The sequence below is a fragment of the Charadrius vociferus genome, unplaced genomic scaffold, assembly GCF_000708025.1.
Source record: "Charadrius vociferus isolate BGI_N301 unplaced genomic scaffold, ASM70802v2 scaffold297, whole genome shotgun sequence".
NCBI classification, from domain to species: Eukaryota; Metazoa; Chordata; class Aves; order Charadriiformes; family Charadriidae; genus Charadrius; species Charadrius vociferus.
Window position 1 is genome coordinate 278,761 of NW_009649192.1, and position 14,995 is coordinate 293,755.

The 14,995-nt window shown below is 40.2% G+C and overlaps 1 protein-coding gene across 1 annotated transcript in view; it reads left to right on the forward strand.

Moving 5' to 3' along the window:
* Positions 1–14,995, forward strand: part of FAM171A1 (family with sequence similarity 171, member A1) — a 37,450-nt gene that overhangs the window by 19,712 nt on the left and 2,743 nt on the right. Inside the window, exons 6-7 of the mRNA XM_009888964.1 lie at positions 11,848–11,964; positions 14,431–14,545. Coding sequence (XP_009887266.1) covers positions 11,848–11,964; positions 14,431–14,545 — 232 coding nt within the window. The remainder of the gene's footprint in view (positions 1–11,847; positions 11,965–14,430; positions 14,546–14,995) is intronic.

Here is a 14,995-nt window from a genome sequence, read left to right on the forward strand (position 1 = left end):
CATCAAAATAAGACAATCTGCTGCATCTATTTCATACTGTTCCAAATGAGATTTTTCATTACAAAACAAAACTCACTGCCTTGCGTGCACAGCAAGCAGTAATACCTTTTTGAATAATTAATAAAATGAAGAGCAATGATGTATATCCCAGAGAAGTTTTAGGGTAAACGAATATGTCCAACTTTGTTCTTGTATTGGAAGTGCAGTCCACCACCTTTCTCTGCAGCATTTCTTAGAGTTGGTAATAATACGCACAGCTGCACTGATGTTATGGAGACCTATAGACTCAACCACAACTTAATCATTCCATGCTGTTGACATAACCATATCTCTTGTGATTCACACTACTGTGGGAGACTGGTTTTATTTCGTAGTACACACGTAAATGTTTGAACGTAAAGAGATAGGGATTCTCATTTTTATAAGCAGGATTGCTCGGTGGGATTTCTGAGTTGTTGCCTTTTTTTTTTCCCAAGCACTGTCTTGTTTTTCTCAAAATCTGAAGGGGCTGAAAAACTTTTTTTTTTTCTTTATCCGTAAACAGATATTTGGGATCATTACTTCCTCCCTGTATATTTGCCTTGATGTCAGTAGAATTTACAGCAATATAACTAATCTCTCTATTCTTGGACACCAAATTTCTGACCAAGACTTCTTTCTAGCCTTGTCCTCTTCAGTCAGAAATGAATACTACAGATCCCAGTAGAAATGAAACTTTGCACCTCCTGTATCATTTCCAGCTCCCGCCAGCTGGCCTGAATAACACAGCACTTGCTCAGCTGTATTCTCCTCAGCCCTGATTTAAATGGTTTATGCTTTATGTTAAGGTGTCTGTTTTTCATTGGATTCAGTGAGCAAAACTTAAGACCCACATTCTCCATTTTAAGTCCTTAGTTTCATCCCATGTGGTATGGAGGCATTATGTTGCACCTAGACCTCTAGATCCACATCCAGAGCTGTATGAAGGACTTCTAAAATATAACCAAATATTCCAGGGTGCATAATATGGAAATGGAAATTATTCTTCAGTGGCAATATTGATGCATCTGCTAGTTTATTAATCCCACCAAATAACAGGAAAATAATTTCAAGACTGTTTTCAACTTTGTGTGGCAAAGGAGTCTGGAGTGAAGGGGTTAAACCTCCACCCTTTTGTGTCTCCTCCTTAAAATGTGTTATTTGTTGTACACTATGTGTAAATGAAGTTCAGAGTACTGTTTCTCTGTTCTTGCTCCTCTCCGAACACTCAGTGTACATCTTTGACGTGACCTTGTTGTCTTTAAATTACTAGCTTCTTTGCAGAGGAGGATGTTTCCCCAGTGTCTTAAATCTCAATCATGTATTAATGTAAAGTGATGGCAGAATATGGAGAAGAGTATCATGGGGAACTCTTTTTATAGCTTTATAAAGCACAATACTTTATGTACTTTGCTGTGCTTGGTCAGTGCTTTCTGACTGCATTTAATGCCATAATAGATTTCTAAATACAATTGGAAGTCTGGTACTTACTTTTTGTGGGTGATGTCCTGCCTTCAGTGCTAAAATTTCCATTGATTTTTGTAGAGTCAGAATTTCCCAATGTTCCTTCCTCAGCAAAATGAAGATAATATTTTCTGTGCTCAAAAGAAGTAGTGAGTATATACTTACGTATAAACAGTATCAGTGCCTACTTAAACTTGACTGCAGTGTGGTTTTGCTGTATTTCATGGAGGTGAAATGATGCTTGGTTTTTGTTCATAGTGTTTATAGGGGGAGAGCGACAGCTACTGTCAGGCAGAAAATGTAAGCTGGTTATTTACCTGTCTGGCTCACTGCGCGTTATTTGTAAATAAGATGATTTGAAAAGTCTCTGATTTAAGCTTCCCATGTGGTAACAACAATAGTCCACCCAAAGAAAATAATGACTTACATTTTCATAGTTTAAAAATCAAACGTATTCCTTTTTGTTGTGAATTCGGTTAACTTCTGATTGCCACCACATTCATACACTGCATGACAGACAGAAAATAGTAATTTAACAAAAGCTTTGGTAGTCTGTTGCTTGATCTGACACTGTGTATGAGTATGTGCCTCTGAACTTGGATAGGTGGCCTGCATTTGGACTACATGCAGCTGTGCACATGGCCTGGGACTTCATGCACTTCTCCATGGGTTCTATTTGGTTTCTTCTGTCTCAGAACTGTATATGTTCAGAAAAACACATTCCCCGCCTCCGAAAGTTTGAAATTAATATAATCAGATCAAGAACATTTGGTTCTAGATTAGATTCACTGGTAATATGGAGATTTATTTGCAAATTGCCAGGAGAAAACCAAGTCTCCACAAAGTTCATAGTTGCACTATTTCTGTAGGTTAGAGGTTCCTTGATTATTTGATTTTTACTTCATTTTTTATCTCAGCTGTGAAGGTTAAATTATTCTTAAAGACTAAATACACTGTGGAATACAGATTTTTAACTAACTGCTCTCAAAGAATTTCATATTTTGTGTGTTGCCATAGAAATGGCAGCTACCAAACCCAGCTTTTTACCATGTACGAAGTCTACATAATAGGTGCAGATATAATTGCAGAGTAGTAGACAGACCTCAGCATTGAAAGGAAAAGCAGCTCTTCCTCTGATGCTTCACAGTGTAGCTCACTGAGGTATGTTCTCACTATCGTGATTCCTCTGGAGAGGTGTAGTGGAACAGAGGAGGCAGTTGTGCTTGTTTATCAGTATGTATTATTTTTTTTAAATGGTTGTTGTGGCTTACACATGTGAAAGTGATGTGAATGGATCGTTTGATCCTCTCCCCACCTCATACACCATCTGAGTTGCATTTGTGACAAAGCAGACATGGTATGGCATGATGGCGGAGCTTCAGAGGACGTTGAGGGAATCAGGTTGGTGCCAAAGTGTAGTGATATATGCAAATAATCTACTATTATGTAGTCAAGGAAATAAAACTGGAAACAAATAGTATGGCTTCTGGGAACAGGTTTTAATAACAGACTATTCATTGTATCATGTAGATGGCCCTGTAGCTCCACCTGCAGAAGGCATGCAGTAGAAGGTGGGAAGAGTTAGACATCAAAATTGCAGAAGTGGAGAAAAGACTGTTTTGCTTGTGCAACTGCTTGAGTTGGAGAGGACTTGGAAATTGGTGGAAATACAGGCAGGAGTGCATAGAGCAGGAGTGTGAAGTGTCTGGGTGGGGCTGGAAGAGGCTGAGGAGGACCTGGGACAACCTTCCTCAGCGGCCTTGGGATGGTAGATCAAATCCCAGTGTGCATCTGCTTCCACTTCCAGCTTGAAAAACAGAAACTGAAGGTGAGCGTGATGCTGAATGAAGGAAAAGGCATGCAGTGTTTTGAATTGCTTTGTGCTTTTATTTATTACTTGTTCTAATAATTTTGTCAATAACTGACTGAATGTGATTAATAATGTGATAAAGTGAATATTAAAGGCAGTATCTTTCACATATACCAGTAACTAAAGATGGTGGTCCTGCGAGCATAACTAAGCTTTCCCTTTATGAAATATAATTATTAACCAGTAATTACATATGGAAGTCATTTTCTTTAAGAAGTCTCTTCTGTTCTGGCGTTCTGGAAGGAAATGCAGAGGGGACCAAAGCAATGCAAGCAGGTCTCTGGACAATGGGCCCTGCCTTCTGCCCAGATGTAATTAAAATTATTAAATAATGAAAACTGGTGTGTGCTTTTGTTAAGCACTTGACAGGTGATTTAAGGGGAAAAATGAGAAGAGACAGCAAAAGCTTCTCAGACGCTAGTAATTAATTGAACCATCAGACTTCCTTGCAAAAATCTTCAAGGTATGATGGTAAAAGTGTTTCCTTTACAGTACCCCAAATAATGGTGGTGCTTCTAGAACAGAGGGAAGATTTAGCCCTGGAAGGCTTGTGTAACAAATTCTCTAAGAGTGGAAGAATAATGAAGGTATGAGCTCAGAGCAGGGACATTTATTTTTTGATGTTGCCTAGCAACTCCAAAAACAAAATTGTAATATTAACTTAAATACTATGAATTTTTAAACCCATGTGTATTGGGGGGAAGGGGAGGAGGATAGTAATTTCTACCAATATTCAAGTAGGAATTTCCAACTTCCGATTTTAGTGGCTTTTAGCTTTTTAGAAAATGAACAAAAGTCAAACCAAAAACCCCATCATTTTGTAGTAAAACTTCCCATGCTGATGCAGATTAGACGGGATTTTCATTTGGAAGAAGAAATCTGATAAGCAGCTTTCAGCTGGTAGATTGAAAAGCTACAATTTATGTATGCAGAACATGCTTTAGGAAGTTATTTTCACAAACTTGCCCTTGATTAACTCTTCATAATAACATTGCCATTTGAAGTGTCTAAATCAATTACTTCTAGAAACACTGTTAGTATGTTTTGAACATCCTTTGCTGTCCCACACTCTGTCTGATAACAACCTGCCTCATTCCTTTTGACACTTATATCTCCATTTAACTGTGAATCTCTGCCTAAGCAGGGCAACCTTACAAGACGTCGTAGACATCACAGAAGAGATCTGTGCTGAAAGAAAAGCACTTCTCATTAAGGAATATTTATTTGAAACATCTATGCTATTAAGTAGTACAGCTTAAAGTATCTTTCTTTCCAAAATTCTTTTGTCCGGGAAAGATAATCTTGTGAATAAAAATAAATTCATATAATGGGATTATTCTTAATTTGCTCTCTGGCTAATTAAATCCTCTTATTTGTCAAACCTATTGGATGGAAATAATTCATGCTGTAAATAGCACAATTTTGGTTCCCTGCTTGAGTGGGATTGGATGATCCTATTGCCAGTTAAAAGAAACAAAAAGAAACAAGAAGAAACAAGAAGCAAAAATGCCCACCTATTTGATCAATGGAAGAGTTTCCTACCAAAAGCTCACATGTAAAACTAATTTATGGAAAAAACCCACTATAGCCACCATATATTTAAACACTAGCAATATTTAGACTTTATGACTGTCCTTAGGGGAAGCTGCTGGCTACAGCGCGCTCCTCTGATAGTCATTTACCAGAACTGTTTTGGTCAGTGATAGGAAGAATACACAATCACAGCCATCAGAAGTCACTGCAGCAGTAATGATCTGGGAGGATCCGAAATGGTCAGTCTGGAAGGCTAAACCCAAAGTAAGCAGCATTATACGTCCTCTCCGAGAGCGGAACTCTCTGCTGGGGTGCCAGTGTGCAAACTCCCCTTGCAGCCAGCACGCACGAGGGGAATTTGTCTCCTTTCTTCTTGACTTTAACAGGAGTCCCATGCGTCTCTCCAGCGCAGATGGCCTGGTGTGGCCGTCCTGCCTGAACGGAGCACGGTCCTGCTCTCACGTAGGCTGGTAGGAAGTTTGCCATTTGCTTGAGCTGGAGCAGAGCGGGATTGTCAGCATGCACGGTCACACACATGGAAGCCAGAGAGGCATACAATTCCCTGGATTTCACTACAGATTAATTTAAACTAATAAGGTCTGGCTTTAAAATATGGGAGTAATGTCTTATTCAGAGGCATCGTGCATCTGGACTACAAAAGCAGATCCATTCGTGCTGCCTGGGTCCAGCAAGTCGTCACATTGAATAGTTAGTGTCTTTAAAGACAACAGGACGTCTCTTTTCTGGGCAGACTGGCTGGACGTGCAGGGACCACATTGCGCAGGGAAATAGTCTAGAAGAGCTGTTCTGTGATGCCTTTTCTGCAATAGCTGCCCATCTGGACACTCTCCTTGCTGAAAGTGCCATTTTTCAATCTGATTTAGAAGTAGACTAAATTAAATTACAAAAAGGCATTTTTAGTGCAGAATGTGAGTTGAAACAGAGATTTAATATGCAAACTTTTTGCTGTTAAAATTACTCGTGATAACTTCCTCTTGCCCCCACTGGCAAGTCTTAAAAGCTGCCTGAGATAAATAAGCGTGTTCACCAGAATCAAAGTTACTGCCAAGTATTAAGATGCTTTTCTCTAGCGGAATTTATTTCTCCTGCTCTACCGAAGTCTTCAATTTGTCTCTGATGTTTGGGTATTTTTGCAGCCAGATGGAGCTCAGCTTTCTTTATCCAATTGTTTTTTGATTTGTATTTCTTTTAAAGTACTCTCATTTTTGTTTTCTTTGTAGTATTAATGATGATAGTTCTCTTACCTTGCTTTTAAGTTACATGTATGAAGGACTGCTGGGTAGCTGTTTTATAAGCTTTCTAAGAAGAAATTTGTTAAATGACACCGTTTATTCCAAAAATTCAGTAACACTAAATATTATTTTGGTGAGGAAAGAGTTAAGAAACTTCTTGGTTCTCCCCTTGCCATTAATTTGAGCCAAGAGACAGCTCCTCTGACTTGAATCCTGGATCAGCATGTTGGCTCCACTGAGCAGTAATAGAGGAAAAAGAGGAAGAGAAATGTAAAAATGATCTATAAACAAGAATGTCTCTATATATAGAAGTTTTCCGTGAAGCACCAGACGCTCTTTAAGAATTAATGGCAAATTGGCCCAAATCATGCAGTGCTTAGAAACTGTACTGAATTTGCTGTTTCTGCTTCAAAGATGCATTGACATGTTTTCTTTGGAACTACACAATCAGTCTTGAACAAAAATTATCAGTTCCATTACATCCAGCTATTTGTACTGCTTTTTATTTATAATCCTGTATTGCTTGTTACTTAACAATTATTGCCCATCATGTATAAAACTTAATAAGCAGTGAAGCTGGTTGATGGTGCTGACTTGGGCAGGGGGAAGAAGTAGATGTTACAGGATATTTGGAGAATAATGAATTAAGTTATCACAACGCTTAGCCATGCAGGGAGGTAATACCTCTCTTCCTTCCTAAATCCTTCTGCTTAGTTCTACTGCAGTTGTAATCCTGCCTGCACAGAAAAAAATGAATGCTGCTTGCCCTTACTCCATTTGCAGGCTAGTGGATATGAAAGGACAGAAAAATGGAAAAAGTTCTTTAATCGCTGCCCGTCGGTCTCCTCCCTTGCTTACAAGAGCAAGTATGTGAGGACACAGAGGGTAATTAGCTGCATTTTTAAAACAGGAGAACATCTTGCTTCCTACTGCATGGAAGAATCTGGGATGGGATAGGGAATTCATTCTCGAGGCTGTACAGCAATGAACTCTTGCTTACTTAAGGTGGCTTGAAACGCTAGGAGCATAGTCAGTAAGTACAATGCGATTAGGTTTTGCTCCGTAGAAGATCCAACGTTAGTCATTACAGCAGGGCATTGCATGTAGGAAGCTGTAAGAAGACTGCTTGGTGTTTAATGATAGTTGAAAAGCGACCAGAATATTAGAACCTATAAAGGATGAAATAAGAGAGAGACCTGGAAACGCCCCGATGGGTTTGCAGAATACTGAAGTGTGGTGGGTTGCCTGTGGCTGGACACCAGGTGCCCACCAAAGCTGCTCTGTCACTCCCCTCCTCAGCTGGACAGGGGAGAGAAAATATAACAAAAGGCTGTGGGTCGAGATAAGGACAGGGAAAGATCACTCAGCAATTACTGTCACGTGCAAAAAAGACAACTCGGGGAAAATGAATTTAATGTATTACCAATCAAATCACATGACGATAATGAGAAATAAAAACTAAATCTTAAAACACCTTCCCCCCACCCCTCTCTTCTTCCCAGGTTCAACTTCATTCCTGATTTTCTCTACCTCATCCCCCCAAGCAGCGCAGGGGGATAGGGAATGGGGGTTGTGGTCAGTTCATCACACGTTGTCTCTGCCACTTCTTCCTCCTCAGGGGGAGGACTCCTCACACTTTTCCCCTGCTCCAACATGGGGTCCCTCCCATGGGAGAAAGTCCTCCATGAACTGCCCCAGTATGGGTTCCTTCCACGGGGTGCAGTCCTTCAGGAACAGACTGCTCCAGTATGGGTCCCCCATGAAGTCACAGGTCCTGCCAGCAAACCCGCTCCAGCGTGGGCTCCTCTCCATGGGTCCTTAGGTCCTGCCAGGAGCCTGCTCCAGCATGGGCTTCCCAAGGGGTCAGAGCTTCCTTCGGGCATCCACCTGCTCTGGCATGGGGTCCTCCATGGGCTGCAGGTGAAATCTCCGCTCCGGCACCTGGAGCATCTCCTCCCCTTCCTTCTTCACTGACCTTGGTGTCTGCAGAGTTGTTGCTGTCACATATTCTCACTCTTCTCCTCCGGTTGCTGCCCTTCTTTAATATGTTTTCCCAGAGGCATTACTACCATTGCTGATGGGCCCAGCCTTGGCCAGCGACAGGTCTGTCTTGGAGCCAACTGGCATTGGCTCTATCAGACACAGGGGGAGTTTCTAGCAGCTTCTCACAGAAACCACCACTGTACCCCCCCACACACACTACCAAAACCTGGCCATGCAAACCCAATACATGAAGGTACAGCAGTTCTCTCCAGTAATACTATGTTGGCTTTCGGCTATTTGATCACATAAGAAACAAAACAGGACTTTGTGTTTCAACTGTTTCCACTGAAACACATTCTGCCACTGCTGTTGGGAAGAATGGAGTTCTTTATTCTTTTCATGCCACTATGCAGGAGGATGCTCTGTTTTATTAGGGCACTATTGGTAAGAGATGGTGGAAGTATAAGAGGCAGGTTTATCACCCAAGTGTTGGACCAGAAGAGTATTTAAAAAGGCAGCTGATGAGACTGTGTACCCGTGGTTCCCAGGAAGCCGCACTTGGTGTTGTCCTGATGAAGGAACTTGGGACAGCCCTTAAAAAGTAATCATTTTCTAGCTGTCATCGCATACTAATGTGTAGAGTATGGTCAGCAAAAGCTTCATCATTCTTGTTTAAAGATGACCAATATATCTGTTGCGTTTTTGAAATTCTTAACTGTCCATAACAGAGAGAGAGAATTACATTTTTCCCTCGTGTTATACAGACCAGTACATTTCCTCAAGTATATCCAGTGGTTAGCAAACATAGGTGCCCTAAAGGAGCAGAAGACAGGCATGAAAGCTGACTGACCTTGTGCCATGGACTCTATTGTTTGCTTCCATTGCAAATACAGGGATTCCTTTCCTTGCTAAAATATGAGCAATCCGAGCTGCTGCTTGTTTGGCAGGATGGCAGCTGAGCTCTGCTCGCAGCGATAAGAGGGCAGCCTCTGTTAGCTTCCTGATCGCTGCATTATGCAAGCAGAGTATTACTGAGCAAAAGGCTTTAAAAGAGGCATTAGGAGGATTGTGTTCATTAATATGCAGCCTAATGTGAATAAAGCAAGCTGGACACAAGTTCCCCCTAGTGAGGGAATCAATAATAGCTTCTGCTCAATGAGGTAGCTGTAAAAATAGGCTATGAAGATGATGAACTTTGCTAAATTACATATGCATGTGTTCTGCTTGTGTGTGAATTTAAAGGGTTTAGAGACAGTAAGAGAAGTATGGGAAGCATGATGAATTCATCACCCCGATCCTTCAGTTCTTTATTTTTTTTTAATCAGCACTTTTATATCTCTTTTAGTCTTGAAGTTTTGTTTCCCATAGTTGTGTACTTGAATAGTTGGTGCATATTCTCATTGTCCAAACCTTGTAGAAAAAAATTCACAAAGTTTAAGCTTACAGGAGTTTTCTTACCAAATGGCATTTTAGGCACAAGTTAGAAGCAGTTTTTGACCCTATGGGCTATCTTTCACCTTGTGGTTCAGGGCTATGAGTATGACATCTTCCCCCAAAGTGCAGAAAATCTGAAGGGACAGTAGCCATCTTGGTGGAGAAAATTAATCTACCTTTCCTAGTTTTTTCCAGAAACTTCACACATAGCAGTGGACAATTCAATTTTATTCTTCCTGATAATGTTTCCCTAAAAGAGCTAAACTAATATGTACATCAAGGTGTTGTGATATGTCAGTCGTGGATGCCGTGTGTGCAAATCTGTGTACACAGATTTTGGTCCTTTTGGTACTGTGAATCAAAATTACTTGTGTTGTGTGATTTTCTTTATGAAATAACAGGTTATTGCTACCCTATATAGACTGGAAATGATACTTGGAAAACTGAAAATTACATCAGTAATTCCTTTCCCGCATTGCCCAGAAATTCAGTTTCGTTGCAAATACAGAGTCACTATCTGGTAATAATAGTCACCTAGTCCTAGAAATCCTCTCAAACGTGTACTTTTCTAACTATATTCAGATGTGTTTATTATTAGCCGAAGATGGTGGACTTTAAGGGTGTACTTACATAGGAAAAATCAGTAGTAGAGAGGAAATAAATACTCAGAAAAGCCATTCTCATATGTACAGGGTTTGCACAGATGGATAATCTAAGGAACACAGAGAAAATCATCAGGATATCAGTGGTATTAAAAATCAAAATAACAACAGCATCTCATCTGTGTGTTCTGCACTCACTGCTAAGTGTACAGATGACTCTCACCCACAAACACTCATGCTTAGTCCTGAGCGACGTCTGATGAAAAGCACCGTTTGGGGAATTACATGCAGGAGACTATTTAAAGGAAAGGGAATCACAAGTGCAAGATGCAACTTGCCTTTAAAGCAAGCATTTGAAGCTGAGTAAGGGAGATGCAGCATTCTGACCCCCCTTTGCACCGAAATACAGAGCTGCGCTACACAAGTGCAGGGGGGTTTATCCCTTCTCCGTACGCAGATCAGCCGTACTTCTAGCGGCCACCAAAGCGTATGAAGAACGTCCTTAGTGAGTTAATGGCCTCTGTCACTGGCAATACCAAGCCAGGACTGCAGCTTCGGGAAATGCAGCTTGGTGCCTGCTCTCAGCGTCCAGCGAAGCAGATCTCCCTTCCCTCCACTCGCTCCTCTTCTCTGCCGGGCTGGGGTAACCAGTCACACAGACCCATGAGCCGGATCTGTTACCTGCAATCTGATTATTTAATTCTCAGCAGTGCATGGTAGAGCAATCCTGTGTTTCTTGCAAAGAGAAGAAAGATGGGAGCAGTCTACAAGCGGCAATAGAAATTTAATATAGCAGAAACTAAGGTGAATTTTTTCTCATACAGCCCCAGAATCTGAGGTCTTAATGCATTACAAAAGGCAAACAGCTGATTCACCTGTAAAGGTTTTTTGTAACCCAATTCTTGCAACAAAATGTATCTTCTGCAAATAGAACAGCTCTCAACAGATTGTCAATCTGGACTATTTAAGAGTTCCATTAACTTAAACACAGTGCTTTAAAATTGTCGTCTTACTTATTTTGAAATGATTATTTTATAATTCTGAAAAATCTATTATATTGTCATTGAGAAAGATGTTTTAAAAACCACATCATCCATTACCAAATAGTATTCCCGGATGTATACATATTCTGAGTGACTAATGTTGCTGAATCAAAGTGATGGTGCAACTTAATTATACATTTATTGGCAGTAGCATTCATAAGCTTGTATAGGAAAACCAACATTTTGAGGAAGCATTTTCTTCAGTCTTCCAGAAATTGACAACCAGAGCTGATAGAACGGTGGTGTGCAGAACTCACATGTGGTCTGGGAGATAAGATATCTCTTCAAGTACAGTTTTTAAGTGGGCTGTCTATGTATAATGAGCTTCAGGAGAATCCCTCAAAAAAGAGCAATCTATTATTTAATTATTCTAATTATTTTTTTAACCCTTTTTGAAGCTTTATTAGTTGTATTTAATCTTAAACGGGTTTTGTGTACAAAACTTCTGAGAAGGCCATGGGGATGGATGATTGTTTGTGGGAGCCCTCGGATGTAAGTAGCAAAAAGGCGCCGTCTCCCACTTCCCAGCAATGCACACAACCCCTACAGCACATCAATAGGCTTTGTTTCTGTTTGCTTTGCCACTTGTTTGCAGAGGAATTTGTGGGTGTATCTGTAATACCTTCCTACAACCTTTTTATTTACAGGGACATGGCTGAAGAGTAGTTTGGGCCTTGTACAACAAGAAGGAAATCAGTTGACTTGGACTTATATTGCACCTCAGCTGGGCTACTGGGTTGCAGCAATGTCACCTACTATCCCAGGTACGATGGAATTGAATTTTATTGATATTCCCAGCATTGAGTAATTATTTATTCATATATAACATTTATATTTTTCAGAATGACCTCATCTGAGATGCCACAGCTTGATCAATAATGGATTATTAGAAAACAGAAATCTGAAAGTAAAGGGCTAAAATATTTTGGGGATTGTGGGGGGCAACCCTTGTGCTCAAAATCTCTTGAGCCATTTCAATGAGAAACTTTTTAAAGCGTTCCTGCTTTGATGCATTTATGTCACCACTGCCTGGTAGAGCCATTGCTAGAAAATGAGAGGAGTTATAACATCAATGTATTGGTGTTCCGGCAGGTAGAAAAATACGTGCTGTGAAGTTTCTGTGCAGAAACTCCCAAAGAAATGGATTCATCTAAGACCAACATCATTCTGGGTTAGACATTTACTAATGGATTGATTGGCTCTAACTTTTTTCTTTTAAACTGAAGATGCCCATTTTGCTCTGACTTACGCTTTGCATTGCCTTGGTGACCGATTAATTTACACCAGGAATAACTTAGCATAGACATTCTAGGAAGTGTATCAGCAGTGTGCATTGGTAGATGAGCTGACTGGTTGCCATGTGCAAGGCTCTTGGCATCACTGTAGAAAATCACTTTGAACTAAGCATTATACGCACTTCTGTGCCTGTGGAGATCATTAATGTTGTGGCTTGCTCTTCTTTTTTTCTATCTATGGCTGCCTCAGATGTCTTAGTATTAATTTTTTAGCCACCAATAATCAGAGATACCTCTGTGTATGAAAGAGCCAATCGATCAAACAAAAAACTCTTTCTCTTACAGATTTTCTTTATTAGGTTTTCTGGACGAAAAGCAAATACAGTAGGAATGAAAACATTCTTGCCTTGGCAGTGCAAGCTAAATAAACTGTATCTAACCAACAAAACAAACTAACAGGAGGACTGTTTTTAAAAGTCTGCTTGTATATGCCATGAAGGTGTTTCATGATATGCAGAGCATTTGGGGGTTTTGCTGTGTTGTGCCTTACACAAGCTTTTTGTTTAAGGTTACATTAAATGGAACTGCTGATTCGTGGTTGAACGGAGTTTAGATGTAGGTGCAGATCTGAATAAATGATCATATGGAATTTAATGGAATTTTAGAAAATAATTGTACTTTAAGAAAAAGTAACTGAGCCAAATGTTTCCCAGTAGAACTGTGTCCCAGACTGCATGGAAGTTACACGAGGTATGAAACTGGGCCTGTCACTCTTAACAGGAGAAGGCTTATTGGTCCTTGTAGTTTAACTTGTATGGCAGAATCTCTGCTTGAATTCTACTTTTCTTTATTTCTGAAGGCTAGATCTGGGTTCCTAAAACTGTGTTGCAATGGGAACAACATTTTCTTGAAAAATTCAAGTGATTTATCTCTTCTCCTTTTTGGTTAATGTCCTGAAGCAACAGTATCAATCAATTATGCAAAGGTAGTGGCAGGACAGAATGTATAAACATTTAGATTTCTCAAATGCAATATACTCAATGTTATTTTTAATCAGGTTAATGTCTTTTTGCTTGTTTTATCTCCTCATTGAATCTATTTGATGTCTTATCTCAAAAAAATGGTCAAAAATTGGCTCTGTATTCCTAGCAGTGGCTCTGCAGACCACTCAGGATCCACAGATGAGGTTTTACAGACCTCATGATCTAGAACTTTAATGTTGGCCAAGTTTGCTGTCCTTCACAGTACATGCATGTTACTCTGTCAGCTGGTGCTGTACCTCCTCGCCTGCAGATGAAAATTTGGACCTTTATTTCAAAATCATGATACGGATTTTACAAACCAACAGGGTTACACGTGCATAACTGTGAACAGATGCTGTCCACATGTGTGCATTCCTCTGTATGTTAGAACATTTACTAAGCATTACTGAAACCTGGAGTTACAACACTGTTTCACTAGTGGCCGGTTTTTTAAAGCTCCTGAAGATCTGCTTGGCTTGGCTTGGCTTGATCTAGACTAAAGAGCACCGACACAGCTTCCAATGAATCCTGTACTGCACTGTGTGTACTGTTTAGTGCGAAGCAACACAAACGTTGTTAAAGAGAAGTTGTTCGCCACAGTGCTGCTAGATGCATTAGAGTGCTGGAAGATGCTGTGATGGCTTTTCTCCAGTGATGAGAGCTTTGGCGCACTGTGTCGGCATCAGGACCTGGAAGGCAGCATTCACTGATGCATGCTCCCATTGAAACTAACTGCTTTTCCACAGAATGATCTATTTGGACTTGCAGTCATGAAAACCAGCACATGCCTTCTCCACAACTTGCTCCCTTCTCCGGAGATGGTCTGCTCAGTAGGCACCAGGGCAACGAGAGGCAGTGTTGCTCACTTAGCATCCTGATAACAAGGGAAGATGTCCCTCTCTTTGTTTAAGTGTTGTTCCTCTTCCTGTTTGCAGGTTGTTACAGGTCTAAATTCTCTTTTCTGACCTTCCAGGTCCCGTTGTAACACACGACATTACCAGCTATCACACAATGTTTCTTTTGGCAATTTTAGGAGGGATGGCGCTCATACTTCTAGTCTTGCTGTGTCTGCTTTTGTATTATTGCAGGTAAGATTCACAGTCCTGGTTGCTTAGTTCATGTTGGAAATATAAGCTTGTTTGTGCTCATGAAATTAAAAGCTTTTGTATTGAAACATTTTTACTTCATGGCGGGGAGGAAGCAAGCACTTGAAGAAGAAAGAAAATAGTGAGATCAAATTTCGTATGTTGCTGGTTACATGCAGTATATACAATCCTTGCCTCTGTAGGATGGTAGTTGAATAAATCACACACACCTGTACCTGTGTTTTCCTTGTAAGATGCTCTAAAACAAACATAGGCATAGATCCAAGATCTCTGTCATTGTACCTGTTATGCATTTGCAAGTGATCTTTCTATTAGTCTTATATTAAAATTAATGTTAAACTTTTATCAGCAAGTGTATATTAATGAGGGATTTTGTATTTGCCTCCTTCAGACATTTGCTCCAATTTGTAACTGGTGCTTGACATATTTCCC